We start from the raw sequence: 17619 nt of genomic DNA, 5'->3' as shown, positions 1-17619 counted from the left end.
CTCCTATAGGTACGCTCTCAGGCCTTATGAGCTGATCCAGAGTAGGACGGGGGGTAACAAAAATATCATAGTATTATTCATAGTGGAAGTGGGCTGGAGGGTCTCGGCCGCCGGGAGAGCATCTCAGTATAAAACATGAAGTGTCCACTCAAACACAGCCAAGTGCTCCCTCATGATGTATACGATGATGTGTCATTAACACTGGAGGGGTTTATACATTAGGTCTAGTGGTCTGCTGTTCCATGCAGATCCATATGATTTGTGACGCATTTGGATGATGCAAACTGAGAAGACCGCTTTAACCCTTTCACGCACACTCGTCACTTCAGAGGACAGCTGAGTTATGATCATAGACTGTATTTAAAAAAGGGGCGACATCCCCCATTGGTTTTTGAAGGGCTGATTGGAAGCCCATCCATGCAGCTGTGGCTCAGTGCTAGAGTCGGTTGTGTCTCAACTGGAAGGTTGGAGGTTCGATCCCCAGCTCCTGCAGCTGGAGTTAAGTGTCTTGCCCAAGGACATATCGGACATGTGGATGGGTTTGTCTTGCCAGATGCTGCGTTCCATTTGATCTCGGAAGATGGAAATTCCGAGTTGCCGATCTGAAGTCGAAATTTCCAACTCGGAAACACTGAGAATCTTCAGTAGCCTGAGTTCAAATCCAATATGGCTGCTACGTGCATCGTCAGGGACGTTTAAGCTGCGACTGTTGAGTTTATTAGCAGCTTAGTCGTCTTATTGTGTCATTAAATCAATCACAGCGATGGTGTTGTGCAAGTTCTCTCTGTGGAGGTGTTTTCATGTTCATGTCAGAAACTATCACGTAGTGTTATCGTTGTTATCGTCTGGTGTTAGCTAACAAAACAAAAAGGTACCCCTGGAGGCGTCCATGTTGCTTTTCCGACTCGCAACTGGGACGCATACAACTCGGGTGTGACGTCATTCCCAGATCCGAGATCCGAGTTAAAATGGAATGCAGCATTATCTAAGAAATTAAAAAATCCTGCACGCTTGTCCACTGTTTCCACACACTGCCGGCCATCATGTCCCACGTGTCCTTGGGCAAGACACTTAACCCCAGGTCGCTCCCACTGCTTTGTCTGCGGTGTTTGAATGTGTATGAATGGGACTAACTATTACTAATGGACACTTAAGATAGCAGCCTCTGCCATCAGTGTGTGAATGTGTAGGTGTGACCTGCGGTGTAAAAAGCGCTTTGAGTAGTCAGAAGTCGCTCAAGTCCATTTACTCTGATTCAAACGCTGACTCTGTCAACATAACAACAGGCAAAGAGCTGGAGCTGAGGGGGGCGGGTCTTACGCCTCCTGACACACAGCGAACAGCACAGGTGCTAGCAGTCAGATAGCTCATGCATATTTCTTATCCTTCATAAGATCAAAAAAGAAAAAGAAAACAGTCCCTGTACTGTGTTTGCCAGTAAAGACTAGGCTGTAAACATGTTAATTTCTGCTGTCAGAACGGACATTTCAGTGTAATATGGGGAGTGTATGGGGCTTCTGGGTCTTTTGCAGCCAGCCTCAAGTGGATCTTTGGTTACATCCCCATTATACTTTCTGTGTTTTTTTTTTTTTTTTGTCTCGCCTCTTCTGAGAAATGACAAAATCCTGCATGCTTGTCCACTAATTCCACACCATCCACAAGAACAACACTTTTTAAATCGACTCTTCAGGTTTGTTGCACTAAAATGAGCAAAAAAACTGAAAAAATTAAAACTGTAAAGAGAAGACTGGTAGAACAGATGCTAGTTAACCGTCTGAGAAGAGACATCCGCTGTTCCCCTTCTCAAAGGTCGTACCTACTTCTATCGAACTGGACGCATCCTCACCCTAACACATCCCGTTTAATACCACTTTCATTAGTGTTATCTCTCTAATGCTGCTTTTAACGTTCGAGCGGGGTGTCTCGACTGGCTCCTGCAAACACAGCTTGTTTTTCTAACGATGCAGTGACACTTCAGCTCGGTTAGATCTTTAAATATCAAAAAAACTTGTAGGCTTGCCATGGTAACTGAGTCCAATTAGTGTGTGCACTATCCATGCCCTGACATGTGCTATGCTGTTTCTACTTTCTCCCCCCCCCCTCCCTCCTGTGCGCCTCAAAGAGAGAGATATATAAAGTATGTTTTTTTTTTTTCCCCCCTTTCAGACTGTGTTGTCAGAGGAAGCTTAAGCAGCGATAATTAGTGTGATGAGAGACACACAGGAGACAAGCACAGAAAAGAAATCCAACAAAACGCAGACTTTGGGGTCTTTGCATGAAAAAACACACCACAATATCTCTGCAAAATCCCCCCCCCCCCCTTTCTCCCTGTGGGAAATCTTAACTTCAGCATCTGTCCTGCTCCATCCACGCGTCAAAGTCTTTCTCCGACTGAAAAGCCAAATATGGAATTATGGATTCCTGTGAGATGGCGTTTTTTTTTGTTTTTTTTTGAAGGGGGGGGGGGGGGGTACCATGAGGCCCTTCAGTTTTGGTTTCAGTCTACATAATGGAGCACGTGAATCCACAGCACTCCTTCAGCAGGGTGAGGCCGGTCTTAGCGAAGGGGGACGAGGTCTGCTGAGCCCTGGATGGAACCCGCCTCATTGGTAAACCTGAAACCAGAGAAATCACATCGTGAGGAACAGCTCAACTATGTTTTTAAAGATGTTTAAAGGGACGCTTCACCCATTTGCATTCAGCTTTGTATCATTAGAAACAAAAGTATTTTTGAATGGTCATGCATCCGAGCCTCCGATGACGCAAAAAACGTAATTTTGCGTCATCGGAGGCTGCTGTGGTTAGAGGGGGTGAAACTACATCATTAGTTCCTCATGGGGGGTGGGACCCACTGAAGCTACAGACCTATCACAGATCAGTGGGTGGGACCTCACTCCCAGAATCTAAATGCAACGTCCGCCATCTTGCTTGGTAGCTATGCTAACAGGCTCTGTGGAGAAAGCTGAGAAGAAGCGCCAGTGGCGGAAAGTATGTTTCAACTTCAAACTGATAAGGAGGAAGGGGAATTTGAAGGTCTTGTAGTAGAATCGGATGTTCTTGGCTATCTCTACAAGCAACGGAACAGGAGGCGGCTGCTTTGCATTCTGGGATTTGGTGTCTTTCATCCACATGAGCCAAAAAGAAACTTTCTGCCTTTTCATCGGCCAAGAAGGCTCCAACTTCAAAATGTATTTCACATTTCTACATATATGACCCAATGTCAATACAGATTCATGTTTCAACGGGGGAAGTATCCCTTTAAGAAGAGATGATGATGGTTATTGGCTGTGCAAAGAGGAGCAGAAAGAGATATCTCTTTCCGTACAGGTGTGAAGCACAGCCGCAAAACTCCCATTTTTATTTCATGAAGTCTCAGTCAGTGTAAGAGTGAAACACCGGTCGATCAAAGCACCGAGGACAAAAGCACCTTGAACAAGAAAAACATTTGGAACAAAGAGGTTTTTTTTTTGCCGCAGCATGTTCCTTTCTCAGATACTAAAACTTTGATGGTGCACAAAGTAGCAGCTCTCTTTATTCTTAAAATACCTTTCTTCTTCGTATGTCTCGGGAATTTGGACTTCAGGAAATCTGCCATTTCTTTGTCTTCTTCGTTCTCCCTGTACAAAAAGAGACAAGCTGATGTTAAACACAAGGAAACTAATCAGTTCATAAGGCACTTTAAGTACTAATCAGTTGTTCAAGTCCTGGTTTAGAATTGGATTAACCAATGATAATACAAGTTGTTGGTGTAATAAAGAAGTGAGCACATTCCTTTAAATCCAACGTTTTTTTGACACGTTGACAAAAACTTTCAGGATGAGCGGATGTTTGATTGCAGCGGCGGGTTATATTCAAGAAAAATGACTGCGCTCATCATGACCAGTGAGTAACCGGTGTGATGTTTGTGTACGTAATAAAGCAGCTTTACACTCTTTTCTACTTCCAGTATGTTCTTTGCCACACATCTGTTGGTAATGTGAATACGTCCAATAACATAAAGCACTAGTAGGACTTTGAGGGTGAAGCATGCTTGGTCATGTTACAGATTGCCTAGTGTGAGTGCAAGTCTTGATTCTGGTCTTGAATGGTTTGTTTTTGTTTGGACCAGAGAAGGTAGGCGGTTTTAAGGCGACCCCCCCACACGGCCGTTTTGGACGCCCCTCGGTTTGTCAGATATGAGAGCAGTTATCAGGTCAACAGGTGTTGCAGCGATGGAAGCGGGCAAGAGAAGTGGTTCAGATAGAAGTGATTGTACCCGACCTAAAAAGCCTCTGCATGTTTCTAATAAGCTCCACGAGCAGAAACGTGCTCAAACTAGGATCAATATTGGAGATGCTTTTTGAAAAATGGAGAGAGGTTAGAACACAGAAAGGTTTACAGACCCATGCAGAGCTGGATAAACACTGAAGCTACAGAGTCCACCACATGGCAACTTCGACTGTAGAGAGGAGGGGGCGGGCGGAGACAGCTCTCTACAATGTTTTTAATTTGGACTGCAGTACCTGTTTTAAACACTAGGTGTCAGAGATACATATTGCTCCTTTAAGACCATTTCATATTTCTTACATCCCTACAGTCCCATAAAACAGGGAAAACTTAATTTGTCAATTTGGAAAAGTTAAGGTATACTAGAAATACTCAGGAGTGAATGTGTGGAAAGAGGTTTCATCCTTTTTGATTCAGTAGTAAAAATCAAGTCTGGTTTCTACAGTACCGTTATGAAAACTTTCCATAAATTCAACACCGTATGAGCATTTAAAAGAGGATGATTTGACTAAAGTACAGAGATGAAAGCCCACTCAAGATACCCACTGGATAAAACACCTTAATGCAGCTCTCACTGCTAGAAAAGATTAGATTAACTCTGAGAGGTTCCTCTGATAAATTCAATAAATCACACAGCCACTCGTTATGCAGGAGGAGGATTCTGGATTGGACAAACATACTTTAGATCTGAGTGTATTTGCATGATTGCAGTCTCTTCTTAGTAAACAGACCCGTCCTTCCTTGGAGAAGAATAAAATACTAAACAGACCGAACTTTGTTGTGAAGGACAGCCGGGATAAAAAAAAAAGTGAGAAAGATCTCTATATTTATCAGCGAGAACAACATAGCCTTGAGCGCCGTCACATCCTCTCCTCCCCCCCGATCCATTAGCGCTCAGTTGTTCCCCTGCTTCCTGCCTCTCACCTCCCCATTCAGCCCTTCGGCGTTTTCACAGCAGGCTTGTCAGCTGCCAACACAAAGTGTACATCACACAAACCAGCAGCCCCTGATACTGTCGGAGGACTGCAGCGGTGAGAAGATTAACCCCTGAAACGTCTGACACAACATCTGTCTGTCCAGGCTGAAGTTAATTTAGATTACAAGATGGTTGTCAGGTTAGAGAACCAGCTGGGGTGTGTACGCTGCATCAAGATAAGCGGCTAAGCAAAGGGCAATTCATTTCCTGTACGGCTGGGTTGTTTTTACAAGTGACAGCGCGTAATAAAGGACCAACAGCCAGATTAAAAAGGCTCGGTGAACCCTTAGACTATACATAAATATGGACAATGTGACTCCATCTACTTTCCTTGTACAAAATTGAAGCAGAAATACTTGGTGATGGGTGCTGAAATACTGACCTGGTGATGTAATTTGGAAGCAAGACATTGCTGACCGATAAAACGTTTTGCCTTTATTAGATCGGACAGCTTAAACGAAACAGGAAATGTTAGGAGGAGAGAGTTGAGGATGACAGGCAGGAGAGGGCCGAGGTCGGATTCAAACCCACAGCTGCTTCGACAAGGACTTTAGCCTCTGTACATTGGGTGCGGAAAACTAACCGCTAGGTCTTCCAGCTCCCCAGATTATGGGAAAGTGAAATGACTCATGTAAGCGTCTGTTACATGTCCTCGAGTCGTTCCATCTTGTACTCTGCTCGTCTTGTAATGAACAGTGCAGCAGAAACATCCGTCAACAGAGCTGTCAATCATGATGCAACATCCGCTCTGCTTCTCATCAAATAAGTAATTAAAACTTAACTTCTCTTTAAAGAGAACACTTGGACATTAATCAGCATAGAAGCTAAATATTGTCATGTTTGAGAAAAAATGTATTTACTGTGTATTTTCGATTTTTCTAAATTTGCCCCATGTCCCATTCGTCAACATGGAGGAGGCTAGATGTATGACCTATACTGCATCCAGTCAGCAGGGGGAGCTCTAAAGATTTTCCCTTTTCTTACGCTCTTTGGCTGTCCATCCTTACAACGTCTATGAGTGAACCATAGACTGTAAATATGAATGTTTGAAGTCTGAGTGACGTCAGCCATCTTTTACTGCAGGGGGCTCCGGAGGCTCATCGGCAGCAGCCGCCATGTTGGAAATCCTGTCTCAGTCTAACTTTCAGACAACCTAACGACAGTCTGAGAGCTGGAGCTGAGGCGGGTTTTAAGCCTCCTGAAAAAACGTTAGATCACGCCCACCTGTCAATCATGTCAGCTACACGCCTAACTATGGATAACACGTATCGTTCATAAAATCAAAACAGAGCCTTTTTAAAAAAATTCACTCCCCTACAGTGTTTGCCCATGAAGACACTAACTAATCAGACATATTTAGTTTTTTCTACCAGGCTGTAAACATGTTTATTTATGCTGTTAAAACTGCTTGTTTGCCTGTGGTGTGTATGTGACTTCCTGTGTTCCTGGGGACAGCCTCTAGTGGACACTCGACGAACTGCAGGATTTTGCACTTCCGCATCGGCTTCATTTTTCAAGTTCAGAGGTTGCAGCTTGGGCTGAACCTTAACATTGTTAAACAGATGCGATCAGTTGTTTTAACCAATGACAGCTCATTCAGCAGTGTGTACTGTCTGACGCACGCTGACACATCTTTAATTAAAATGGCTCTCTGCTGTGAGCCTTGCTCTGCTTGAGTCTCACTGCTCTGTGCCTCAGGAAATGTGTTTTAATAGAGCACCATGGGGCTGCTCTGTACACCAAGCATATGGAAGATACTGATGATTCTTACACAACGTAACCAGCGAGAGGCTCCAACCTGAGCCCTATCAGTCATTATAAGAATGTTGATGCTCCTGAAACGACGTTATTTAAGATCTGTGAAAGAAAAATCCAATGTAAGTAAGTTTACCTGAAGCTTTTACTGTGAGACTGCACAGGTTCTGTAAAGTTCCTGGCTCTATATGGTTTTTAATTATTCATTGACCGACCATTGTGACAGACTCCTGCCTGTGTGCAAGGAAACCCCAGAGGCAGAGAAACACACCTGAGCCGTTCAAACTCCACATCGTCCACCAGGAAATCTCTGGTCTCCACCAGCTTGTGGATCTGCTGCAGCAGCTCTTCTTCTTTCTGCCGGTCCTCGTTGGATTTGTCCTTATCTGAAGCACAACATACCGGAGTTAGTACATTGTGCAAATAAAATGTGTAGTTTTGTCTGCATTTAAAATAAGTTGCATTTGACAAAGCTGATCTCGTTCTTCATCAAATGCATGCTTAAGATTTGTAAAAGGTTTAAGTGAGTAGGTTTAAATCAGTAAGTGACAGTGTCATCAGCATAGAAAACAAAACATGCTATGTTGAAGTGCTGGCTTCTCTGACAACAATGCAGCAGCCAGTATGTCCTCCTTCTAACTTTTTCTGATTCTGCTCCTGAATGCTCTGGATTTGTTTGGACCACAGAAGGTAGGCGGTTTAAGGCCCCCCCACACGGCCGTTTTGGACGCCCCTCAGTTTGCAAAATATGAGACCAGTTACCAACATGTGTTGCAGCGATGGAAGCGGGCAAGATAACTGGTTCAAATAGAAGTGGTAGAAAATAGTAGTGGGCCCATACCTGAACCTTGAGGTGCCAAATCCAATTTGTTTCTTCCACATTGACTTGATGACAAAACCAAAGGGACTCGTACCTGGTATGGACACCAGCTTGTGCAGCTCCTTCTTCAGACGTGTGATCTCTTTGCACAGCTGAATGTCATCCATCCTGCACAGGCATAGTGAACAAAAAAATATAAAACGCAACATGAAACACACACACACGTCGTCTGATTTAAAAGCGAGCGAGGGGTGAAATCTTGATTCTGAGATATGAAATCCAAGCAGACGGAGATTGATTCTGAGCTAATATTTCACACAGGAGATGATACAATCTTTTCTGAGCTCAAGTCCCTGCGGCGTCTCCGAGTCAGACAGCTTTCCCCTCCGCCTCTCTGTGTGTCACTGTTTCTCTTTCAATGGCTCTCGAGTCAGTGGATCATTTCTGACATTGAGGTGGGGGTGAAGACCCTCTGAGTCTTCATCGCTCAATGGAGTACGAGGCCCTCGTGTGACCCAGTATCACATCGACTGCACTTACACACACACACACACACACACACACACACATACACACACACACACACACACACACACACACACACACTGGCCCGTCTGGAATACAAATGACACACTTAACTCTCAGGAAGACTAAAAACACTCAGGGTTTGTTTGTATGTGGACCACTGGGAGGAAAAAGTGCTTGAAATCGTGACTCTCCATCTCCTTCCTTTCTCTTTCCCTCCTCCTTCCCCTCCTCTTAGGGTCTCTCTCATTCCCCCACATTAACTGCCTGATGCTTGCTTGCCACTCCTCACATTCCCCCGGCTGTCTGAGCAGTGTTACTGTCTATCTTTTCGAAGAGTAGATGAATAAATATCCATGCATTTGCCTGCTTTGTGGAAGCAAAAGGTAAAGCCATTGAATTTTTAATGGGAGCCAGATTGGGATGTGAAAGGAGAGAGATGCAGTGAATAATGGGCAACGCTGCAGGGAGGTGTGCTTCTGGTCCTCGCTGGTACTGTGTGGAATAAGTCAGAAGCAGTTGTAATATTTAGGGATGGGTGCGATTACTCAAGTACTCGATGGCGTCATTATTTGAGTGATGTTTTGTTCTGGTATGTGTTGTTTTAGGTTCAACTGTTTGCAGATGATGAACTCATCTACATGCCACCGACACCCAAAAGTGAAGGCAGTCATTTCTTCTTCTATGTCCAAAAGACTATCAAGCATGGATGAACATTAAGTACCTTTACTTGAATGAAAACAAGACTGAGGTCAGTGTGATCCAAATCAGACATCCTGAACTGTTGGATGCGGGGGCTCTTCCATCCATCCATTTTCTTCCACTAATCCGAAGTCGGGTCGCGGTGGCAGCAAGCGCAGTGAGTCAACCCAGACTTCCCTCTCCTCAGCAATGTTTTCCAGCTCCTCCTGGGGGATTCGGAAACATTCCCAGGCGAGACGGGATATATAATCCCTCCAGCAAACTCTGGGTCTAACCAGATGCCCGAACCACCTCAACTTGTGGGCACGCTTGGCTCTTTCTTTTACTGGCCCATATTCACCCCTCTGGTCAGAGTTTTGGGGTTTATATTGACAGTGTCCAGCTTTTTACAGTCGAGGAAAAGGTTTATGGCGCAGCTCGATTACTGTAGTTCTTTGTATTTGGGTTTTGACCCACCATGTCTCAATCAGCGCACACTGCACAGTCTATATTTTTGACCAGTCGTCTGAGCAAATACACCCCATAATAAACAAGCAAGAGGATAATTTCACAAGGATGATTTTGTAAATCGAAAATAAAATGCAGTGCTATGATGTTTTTTTAATCAGTCGGTCTGTTCCTATCCAGCTAAGAAGAGTATAAAACAGTATCAAATGGATGGCGCCGGTGGCCCAGTGGTTAGGGCTTGTCCCACTTGTACGGAGGCTATAGTCCTCCGAGCGTGCGGCCCGGGTTCAAATTTGAACTGTAGCTTCCTTCTCAAGTCATTACCCTCTAACTCGCCCTGATTTCTGACTCCATCCACTGTCCTATCGCTACAATAAGGCAAAGAAAGCCCCCCCCCTCCCCCCCCCACACAAACACAAAACAATGGATATCTTGTACAAGACTCAAAAGAGAAGAGACCTTATCTCTCACTGACGGTAAGGATCTGTTCATTACTTTTTTATTCAACATGTGCAGACCACGTCACATCACCTAAAAATAAGACAAACATATTCCAAAATCAGAACATCAGATGGTTGCCATGACAGCAAACAAAAGCAACATCCACTCACATGTATCTGAGCTCGGACTCCCTCCTGACCAGCACGTCTCTGATCCTCTCGATCTTAAAGAGCTCTCCCTCGATGTCATCCACGGTGATGGTGGAGTCGGCCATGGACACCACGTCGTCCTCTGCAAGAAGAAGAAGAAGAAGAAGAAGAAGAAGAAGAAGGAGAGAGGGAGACAAAGAGGGGTTGTTTTTTTTTCTTGATTGATTCAGTGAAATGTACAAATGTGTTGGAGGGAAAACAGTGAAGTATTAAAAGGGAATTTAAAGTTCTTCAACTGACAGAGACATGCACTCTCAGGAGCTTTTTAAAAATGATCTGCGTATGAATCTGCATTTTAAAGAGAAAAACACACAAATCGCAGCCAAATAACCATGTGTCGAGAGGCTGCCACGACTCGCTTGTCTGCTCCTTTTTCCCTATGCTCTCTCTCTCTCTCACACACACACACACACACACACACTGATTAACTGTGTAAACCCAGGTTGGTGGGTCAGCACAGGATATAAGCATTTACCACAGCATGGCTTTTGGCAAAATCAATTTCTTTGGTGAAATGACAAAAAAACGTTTCCGCAGAAATATCCTTTCCATATAAGGCTGAGAGGGTTGGTAAAATATTTGAAAAGTCTGTTTTCAAATTACTCAACAACAGTTTTCATAACTGGTACGATCGATCGGACCAAACAAAAAACTCCAAGAAATATTAAGTTCTGGAAAACTGTGTCCGTCTGAATGTCTGATATTATTTGGTGACGATATGAATCGATAAACTTGCAGCTCATAACTTGTCTCGAGTAACTAATCCAATGACTTCAGCAGACCAAATGTTCATGCAGGAACATCGGAATGGTTTATAATTGATTCTCCAGAACAATGAGATGCTATTAAGTAATCCCTGCAGCATTACCGTGTCTCACACAGCAGCAGCTCTGCCTCTGAGCGTCTGAAGAATCTGCACAGAGGATGGCTTGAAGGTTTGGGGAACATTAGTTTAAACGCCACGCTGTCTCGTTATGAACGTCAGTCACACATATCTCCTTTATAAACGTAAAATATGAAGAATTTTATGACAAATATCAAAATTAATGATAAGCGGACTCTACTCATGTTAGAAATATATTTTTTTGTTGAGTTCTTAAATCACCTCAAATATTTCCAACAGTTATCAAAGCCAGAGAAATCCTTCATTTTAGAGTTGTAACGGGATGATGAGCCGCCCTGACAGAAAGAATGTATATCGTTGCCGTGGAAACACCGGATGCTACGTCAAAGACAGCTGCATGAGGAAGCGTGAGCTGCTACTGAAAGCTGCTGTTCTGTTGCTGTATGAGCTGCTGTGATAAAAACATCATGTGAATTATACTCGGATAAGGGTTGCATATATTTATGCTTGGATATGACACAGTTCGATTAAATTATCCTCAATTTCCAGTTAATTCCCATGGAAAGTTTTCAATTTGGAAAATTTCCAAAATTCCACCGGCTTAACTTGCCATGGAAATTTACCGGAAATTTTCCACCTCTTTGCAACCCTAACTTGGATACGTCGTCTGTAAACATATTCTCTTTCTCAGGTCGGTTACGCCCGGTCGTCTTGACTACGGTCAACACAGAGTTTCGTTTTGACCGGGGGGGTCAAGTGGGGTGAGTACAGTAGCGGAGAGAATCACTCCCATGATTCCCCACCCGCCTCGACGCCATCTTTTGTTATTGTTTAATGATTGAGAGCCCCCTGGTGGTGTCCTTTAACTGTACCCTTTCAGAACCAAAGAAGGTTAAACTCTCAAATAAAGGAAATACCATGAACGTGCATTATGTGAGTTTATCTCAGACAACACTGAGGAACATATACAGAAACATCTGTGTGGTATGAAGAGGACATCAAAGGATTTCACACTGTCAGCTCCTATAAACTGTGTGCAGAGGCAGCAGCTGCATGAAGCACATCAAACTGCAACCAACTTCTACCAGCCATGCATGACAAAGTATCAACACCACATTTAATTCACCCTGAAATCCAAGCATGGTCGAGCCTTTTTAAAATAACTGAAAAGACGAGTCCTGACTGAACTGTTGAGGGAAAAATAACCTCTGCACCACTCTGGAGTCGTTCCATTTGATGTCTGTCACCTCCCTGTGGAGAGCTGCAGAGACGGACAGTACCATGAACACACAAGTACCAACACCGATGCCAAGGGTTCTGCCTCCTTCTTTATATCCTCTTTACACACATGCAGTTACTTAGCTGAGCTTTAGTATGTATTAACTGTATTCTAGTCAAATGTAGCCTGAGGGCAGAGCTCAGTGCGTTCAAAGACAAAAAGAAAAGAAAAGAAAAAGGCAGAACAGAGAATAATAATTCAGGCTGAGGTTCTCTGACTGCAGGGTAGAGGTGAGAGCACCATGGGAAGCATTACACAAGCTTGGTTATAAGTGTCGGGTTGTATGAACTCACATCCCTGCTGGGGGGGGGGGAGGGGGAGTCTGCTTTGTGTGACGGACTAAAAAGGGATCCTGAAGTACACACAGACACTCTGAACTGCTGCTGTGACTAAGAGGCTGACGTCAGAGTGGACTGGAACACAACCTCGACAAGTGGAAGGAAAAGAAGCAAGTGAACCGTCGCACAGAGTCGTAGGCCGTAGGTCATAATATTCACTTATGTTGTAGTGCTCAAAATCGACCGAGACCGGTCTCCAGACCACTTTCTGAAGGTCTCGTCTCGGAGATCTAAAGCATTTTGACTCGGTCTTGTCTCGGTCTCAGGCTGGGCGGACTCCAGATTTCAGACCATGACTGAAAGGCTATTTCTCCACGTCAGTACTTTGATTTGTAGGAAATCACCCCTTTCTAAAAGAACAATTAACTTCAATTCATTCATCATTAGTAATGTCCCACTGGTTTCGTCCCACTGTTATGGTCTAAGTGAGGGACACGCCCCCTGCACACAAGTTGGTGATTTCCCATGGATTTTTATGGTCTTGGTCTTGACTCAGTCTCGATCCTTAAATGTCTCGGTCTTGGTCTTGACTCAGTCTCGATCTCTAAATGTCTTGGTCTTGACTCAATCTCTAAATGTCTTGGTCTTGGTCTTAACTTGGTCTTGGTCTTGACTCAGTCTCGATCTCTAAATGTCTTGGTCTTGGTCTTAACTTGGTCTTGGTCTTGACTCAGTCTCAATCTCTAAATGTCTTGGTCTTGGTCTTGACTCAGACTCGATCTCTAAATGTCTTGGTCTTGGTCTTAACTTGGTCTTGGTCTTGACTCAGTCTCAATCTCTAAATGTCTTGGTCTTGGTCTTGACTCAGACTCGATCTCTAAATGTCTTGGTCTTAACTTGGTCTTGGTCTTGACTCAGTCTCAATCTCTAAATGTCTTGGTCTTGGTCTTGACTCAGACTCGATCTCTAAATGTCTTGGTCTTGGTCTTGACTCAGACTCGATCTCTAAATGTCTTGGTCTTGGTCTTAACTTGGTCTTGGTCTTGACTCAGTCTCAATCTCTAAATGTCTTGGTCTTGGTCTTGACTCAGACTCGATCTCTAAATGTCTTGGTCTTGGTCTTAACTTGGTCTTGGTCTTGACTCAGTCTCAATCTCTAAATGTCTTGGTCTTGGTCTTGACTCAGACTCGATCTCTAAATGTCTTGGTCTTGGTCTTAACTTGGTCTTGGTCTTGACTCAGTCTCAATCTCTAAATGTCTTGGTCTTGGTCTTAACTTGGTCTTGGTCTTGACTCAGTCTCAATCTCTAAATGTCTTGGTCTTGGTCTTGACTCAGACTCGACCTCTAAATGTCTTGGTCTTGACTCGGTCTCGATCTCTAAATGTCTTGGTCTTGACTCGGTCTCGATCTCTAAATGTCTTGGTCTTAACTCGGTCTCGATCTCTAAATGTCTTGGTCTTGACTCGGTCTCGATCTCTAAATGTCTTGGTCTTGACTCAGTCTCGATCTTTAAATGTCTTGGTCTTGACTCAGTCTCGATCTCTAAATGTCTTGGTCTTGACTCAGTCTCGATCTCTAAATGTCTTGGTCTTGACTAGGTCTCGATCTCTAAATGTCTTGGTCTTGACTCAGTCTCGATCTTTAAATGTCTTGGTCTTGACTCAGTCTCGATCTCTAAATGTCTTGGTCTTGACTCAGACTCGATCTCTAAATGTCTTGGTCTTGACTCAGTCTCGATCTCTAAATGTCTTGGTCTTGACTAGGTCTCGATCTCTAAATGTCTTGGTCTTGACTCAGTCTCGATCTCTAAATGTCTTGGTCTTGACTAGGTCTCGATCCCTAAATGTCTTGGTCTTAACTTGGTCGCGATCTCTAAATGTCTTGGTCTTGACTCGGTCTCGATCCCTTAATGTCTTGGTCTTGTCTCGGTCTCGATCTCTAAATGTCTTGGTCTTGTCTCGGTCTCGATCTCTAAATGTCTTGGTCTTGGTCTTGTCTTGGTCTCGGAGCACTCTGATCTCAGGTAGGTTAGTGTGGTCTTGTCTATAACACGAGTGTGAATACTAAATGTGACATCACATTTAGTGAGTAAGCGGACACCTGACAGATTGCAGGATTTTGCACTTCCGCATCAGCTTCATTTTCAAGAATCGGAGGTTGCCATTTGGTCATATCTTGCATATCTTGCACCCCCCAACCCCCATCCCCAACCCTGTGAGGTGCATATGTGAACGACCAGTGGGGAGCCACAACCTCACTGTTTGCACGCTCATGTCAGATTAAAAACTGGTTTAACTCTTTGGTATGCTACAGTAGCTAATGATCATAAACAGCCCTCTCTACTGCAGGTGAGCAGACCACTAACTCAGACAAGCTTCAATGACTATGACTGAGGACTCCCCATGTAGCTGACACTGTGAGGTGGGCTCAGGTAAAGAAGGACAACAACACTGTTTGGTTAGTCTCTCATTGAGCGATGCTGCAGAGGCGCTCTACGACACCTTGTTGTGGCACTGTGCAGATATGACTCATCACTAGACCTCTCTCAAGTGCTTCCTTCTTTACTTTCTCCTGTTTTTTCCCTACATCATAGTTGGGGGGGTTTCTTGCTTTTTCCATGATTTCACTCCATGTCTCCATGACATGACTCCCCGTGTGTGGATCCAAACCTCCAGAGATGCAGATGACATCACGAGCTCAGTCTCAAAGTTTATCTCTTTCTCAATGCCACAATGTGCAGTAATGAGGAGGAGGAAAAAGAGGAGGAGGAGGAGGAAGAAGAGGAGGAGGAAGAAGAGGAGGAGGAAGAAGAGGAGGAGGAGGAGGAGGAGGAAAAAGAGGAGGAGGAGGAAGAAGAGGAGGAGGAGGAAGAAGAGGAGGAGGAGGAGGAAAAAGAGGAGGAGGAGGAGGAAGAAGAGGAGGAGGAGGATGAGGAGGAAGAAGAGGTGTGAAAAGTGGAGGAAAATAAAGATGTGTAAACATCGAGGGGAGAATCCTGCAGAGCTTTGCAAACTTCCCACATGACTTCCACATTAACACTTTTCAGAAAACGTTAAAATTCTAGTAAAAATCAAATAATGTCAGGTCTGTTTTGATATCAGGGTCACATTGGGTCATTTCTTGCTTCCCTTTTTTAAAATTGCAGCTTAACTTCTGCACACAGACTGAAATTGCAGAACTACTTTGGACATGTTTTGGTGCTGAAACGTTGCCAATGTTTTGTTGTGAATTTTAGACAGTGCCCTCTCTCTCTCTCTCTCTCTCTCTCTCTATTTCCCTCACGGCAGCTTTTTGGTTAAAAAGGTAGAAAACCTGGGGCGCTGGTGGCGCAGTTGTTGGTGCGGCCGCCCCATGTGTGGAGGCTGTGGTCCTCCACGCGGGCGGCCCAGGCTCAAATCCCGCCTCTAGCTCCTTTACCACATGTCATTCCCTTCTCTCTCTCTCTCTCCCTGATTCCTGACTCTATCCACCGTTCCCATCTCTCCGATAAAGGCACTAAAAGCTCCAAAAATAAATCTTAAAAAAAAAAAAAAAAAGAGTGCTGTTAAATGGGGCCCACACTGGTTGGAGGACCCCCCCCCCCCCCCCCCCAATTGTGGGCGTTGTACATATTGAGGTATGTCTCATTAATTGATAATGTCCAATTAAGGGCTATGACCTGAAACGTCACATTTGGTGATTAACCTTACTACATGTGATCTGGAGCAGCTTCTGGTGTGAGGACTCACTTTTAACAAACACACACAAACACTGTCACACTCGTCTTTTAAGGCACTTCCCACCGGGTGAAACAGAGTGTGAGAGTGTGGTACCTCATTAAAAACCATCCCTATAATTAAATGGTGTGCACTCTCAAATGTAACTGTATAGCAGTTCAGACACTTGTGGATTCTTGACATTTTCAAGGCTGCTGTCTGAGCTGCAGCTAGAGAAATGCATCGATCTGTTCAGTCAACCATAAAAAAATACAACCCAGATGTGAGTCTAAAATATGATGGACACCAAAAACAACAATCCTGTTCTTCAAGTCAGCAGAGCACGAGGCTACCAACACTTTCAGATAATGTACATTTAGAATAAAACCACCTCATAAGACCCTCAGATCCCTCAGGACAACGTGTGATGGGAAGAAGAACAGCAGGTAAAGTTACACCTTGGTAGTAGTTAAAGTGATGGAGATTCATGAAATAAAACTGAATTCAAAACAACCTGCACAGGTGATATCCTTCTGTTTGTTGTTAGTTCACCTGGTTTGTCGGGGTCTTTGCTCCATTCAGTGCGCTCCAGTGATCCGTACTGAAGAGGAGGAGATCCTTGCTTCCTCTCCATCGGTCCGACAGCTGCTCCTCTCTTCTTCTTCTCCTCCTTCTTCTTCTTCTTCTCTCCCCACGCGTCCGGCTGCAGTGGCTGTGGAAACAGCGAAGGTGGGTGAAAACAGGACTACAGGGGAGGGTCCTGCGGTGTCAGTTCGCTGCTGTGACTCATTGAGTCGTCGCCGCTCAGTCACCAACCAACCTGTAGAGGCAGAGACCCTCCTCTATCAACTAATGCTACAGCGGGCTGCGTGATAGAGAACCAGCGCCATCCAGTGGCCGCGGCAGCACTTGAAAAGCTGTGAGATTCACTTAAAAGCAGACCCCATAAAGAAGTGGGGAAGCTTCCTTCAGACTCTCTCAATCTTCTTCTTTGCAATAATAAGTAGCAGTATTTAACATTATTCTTCAAGTGTTGTCATTATTTGCCAACATAGTCTTTTACAAAGTGATGAACCCCCCTCCTTCTTTTTTTATATTCAGTCATGTTACTCACCTGTTGGCAGGTACACGTATTAACAGTGAGATGTCCAATCAGGTGTTGTTTTTAAGTATTTTACAACTTTTCCAACCTTTTGTTGCCACTGTGCCAACATTTGTTTTTCCATGTTGTCTCCAAGATCACAAGTCTGCTTCACCTTACCTGAATTTGCCCCACCCCCAACATTATAAGGCCCGCCCTCAGGCTCTACTACTTCCTCTTTCCCTCCAAACCGAAGAGTGAGTGGGTTCAATGTCCTGCTAATCATCAAAACTCTGTTT

The 17619-nt window shown here is 44.3% G+C and overlaps 1 protein-coding gene and 1 long non-coding RNA gene across 2 annotated transcripts in view; both read right to left on the bottom strand.

The window, feature by feature from the left end:
* LOC132992684 (uncharacterized) overlaps positions 1–472 on the bottom strand; it is a 1909-nt gene extending 1437 nt beyond the window's left edge. The window contains exon 1 of the long non-coding RNA XR_009676359.1: positions 1–472. This exon is cut by the window's left edge and continues 1185 nt beyond it. This is a non-coding gene — a long non-coding RNA (uncharacterized LOC132992684).
* Positions 473–1536: 1064 nt separating this feature from the next.
* On the bottom strand, positions 1537–17033 carry LOC132992675 (bMERB domain-containing protein 1-like). Its single transcript, XM_061062159.1, has 6 exons — positions 16792–17033; positions 10103–10223; positions 7912–7985; positions 7269–7383; positions 3547–3617; positions 1537–2615 (listed from the first exon to the last, which is right to left on the bottom strand). Exons 1-6 carry the CDS (start codon positions 16871–16873, stop codon positions 2503–2505), a joined length of 576 nt encoding a protein of 191 aa, XP_060918142.1. The 5' UTR covers positions 16874–17033; the 3' UTR covers positions 1537–2502.
* Positions 17034–17619: the final 586 nt, after the last annotated feature.

This window comes from Labrus mixtus, chromosome 2, assembly GCF_963584025.1.
Source record: "Labrus mixtus chromosome 2, fLabMix1.1, whole genome shotgun sequence".
NCBI classification, from domain to species: Eukaryota; Metazoa; Chordata; class Actinopteri; order Labriformes; family Labridae; genus Labrus; species Labrus mixtus.
The sequence above is the reverse complement of the archived record's forward strand: the minus strand, read 5'-3'. Positions and strand labels throughout refer to the sequence as shown.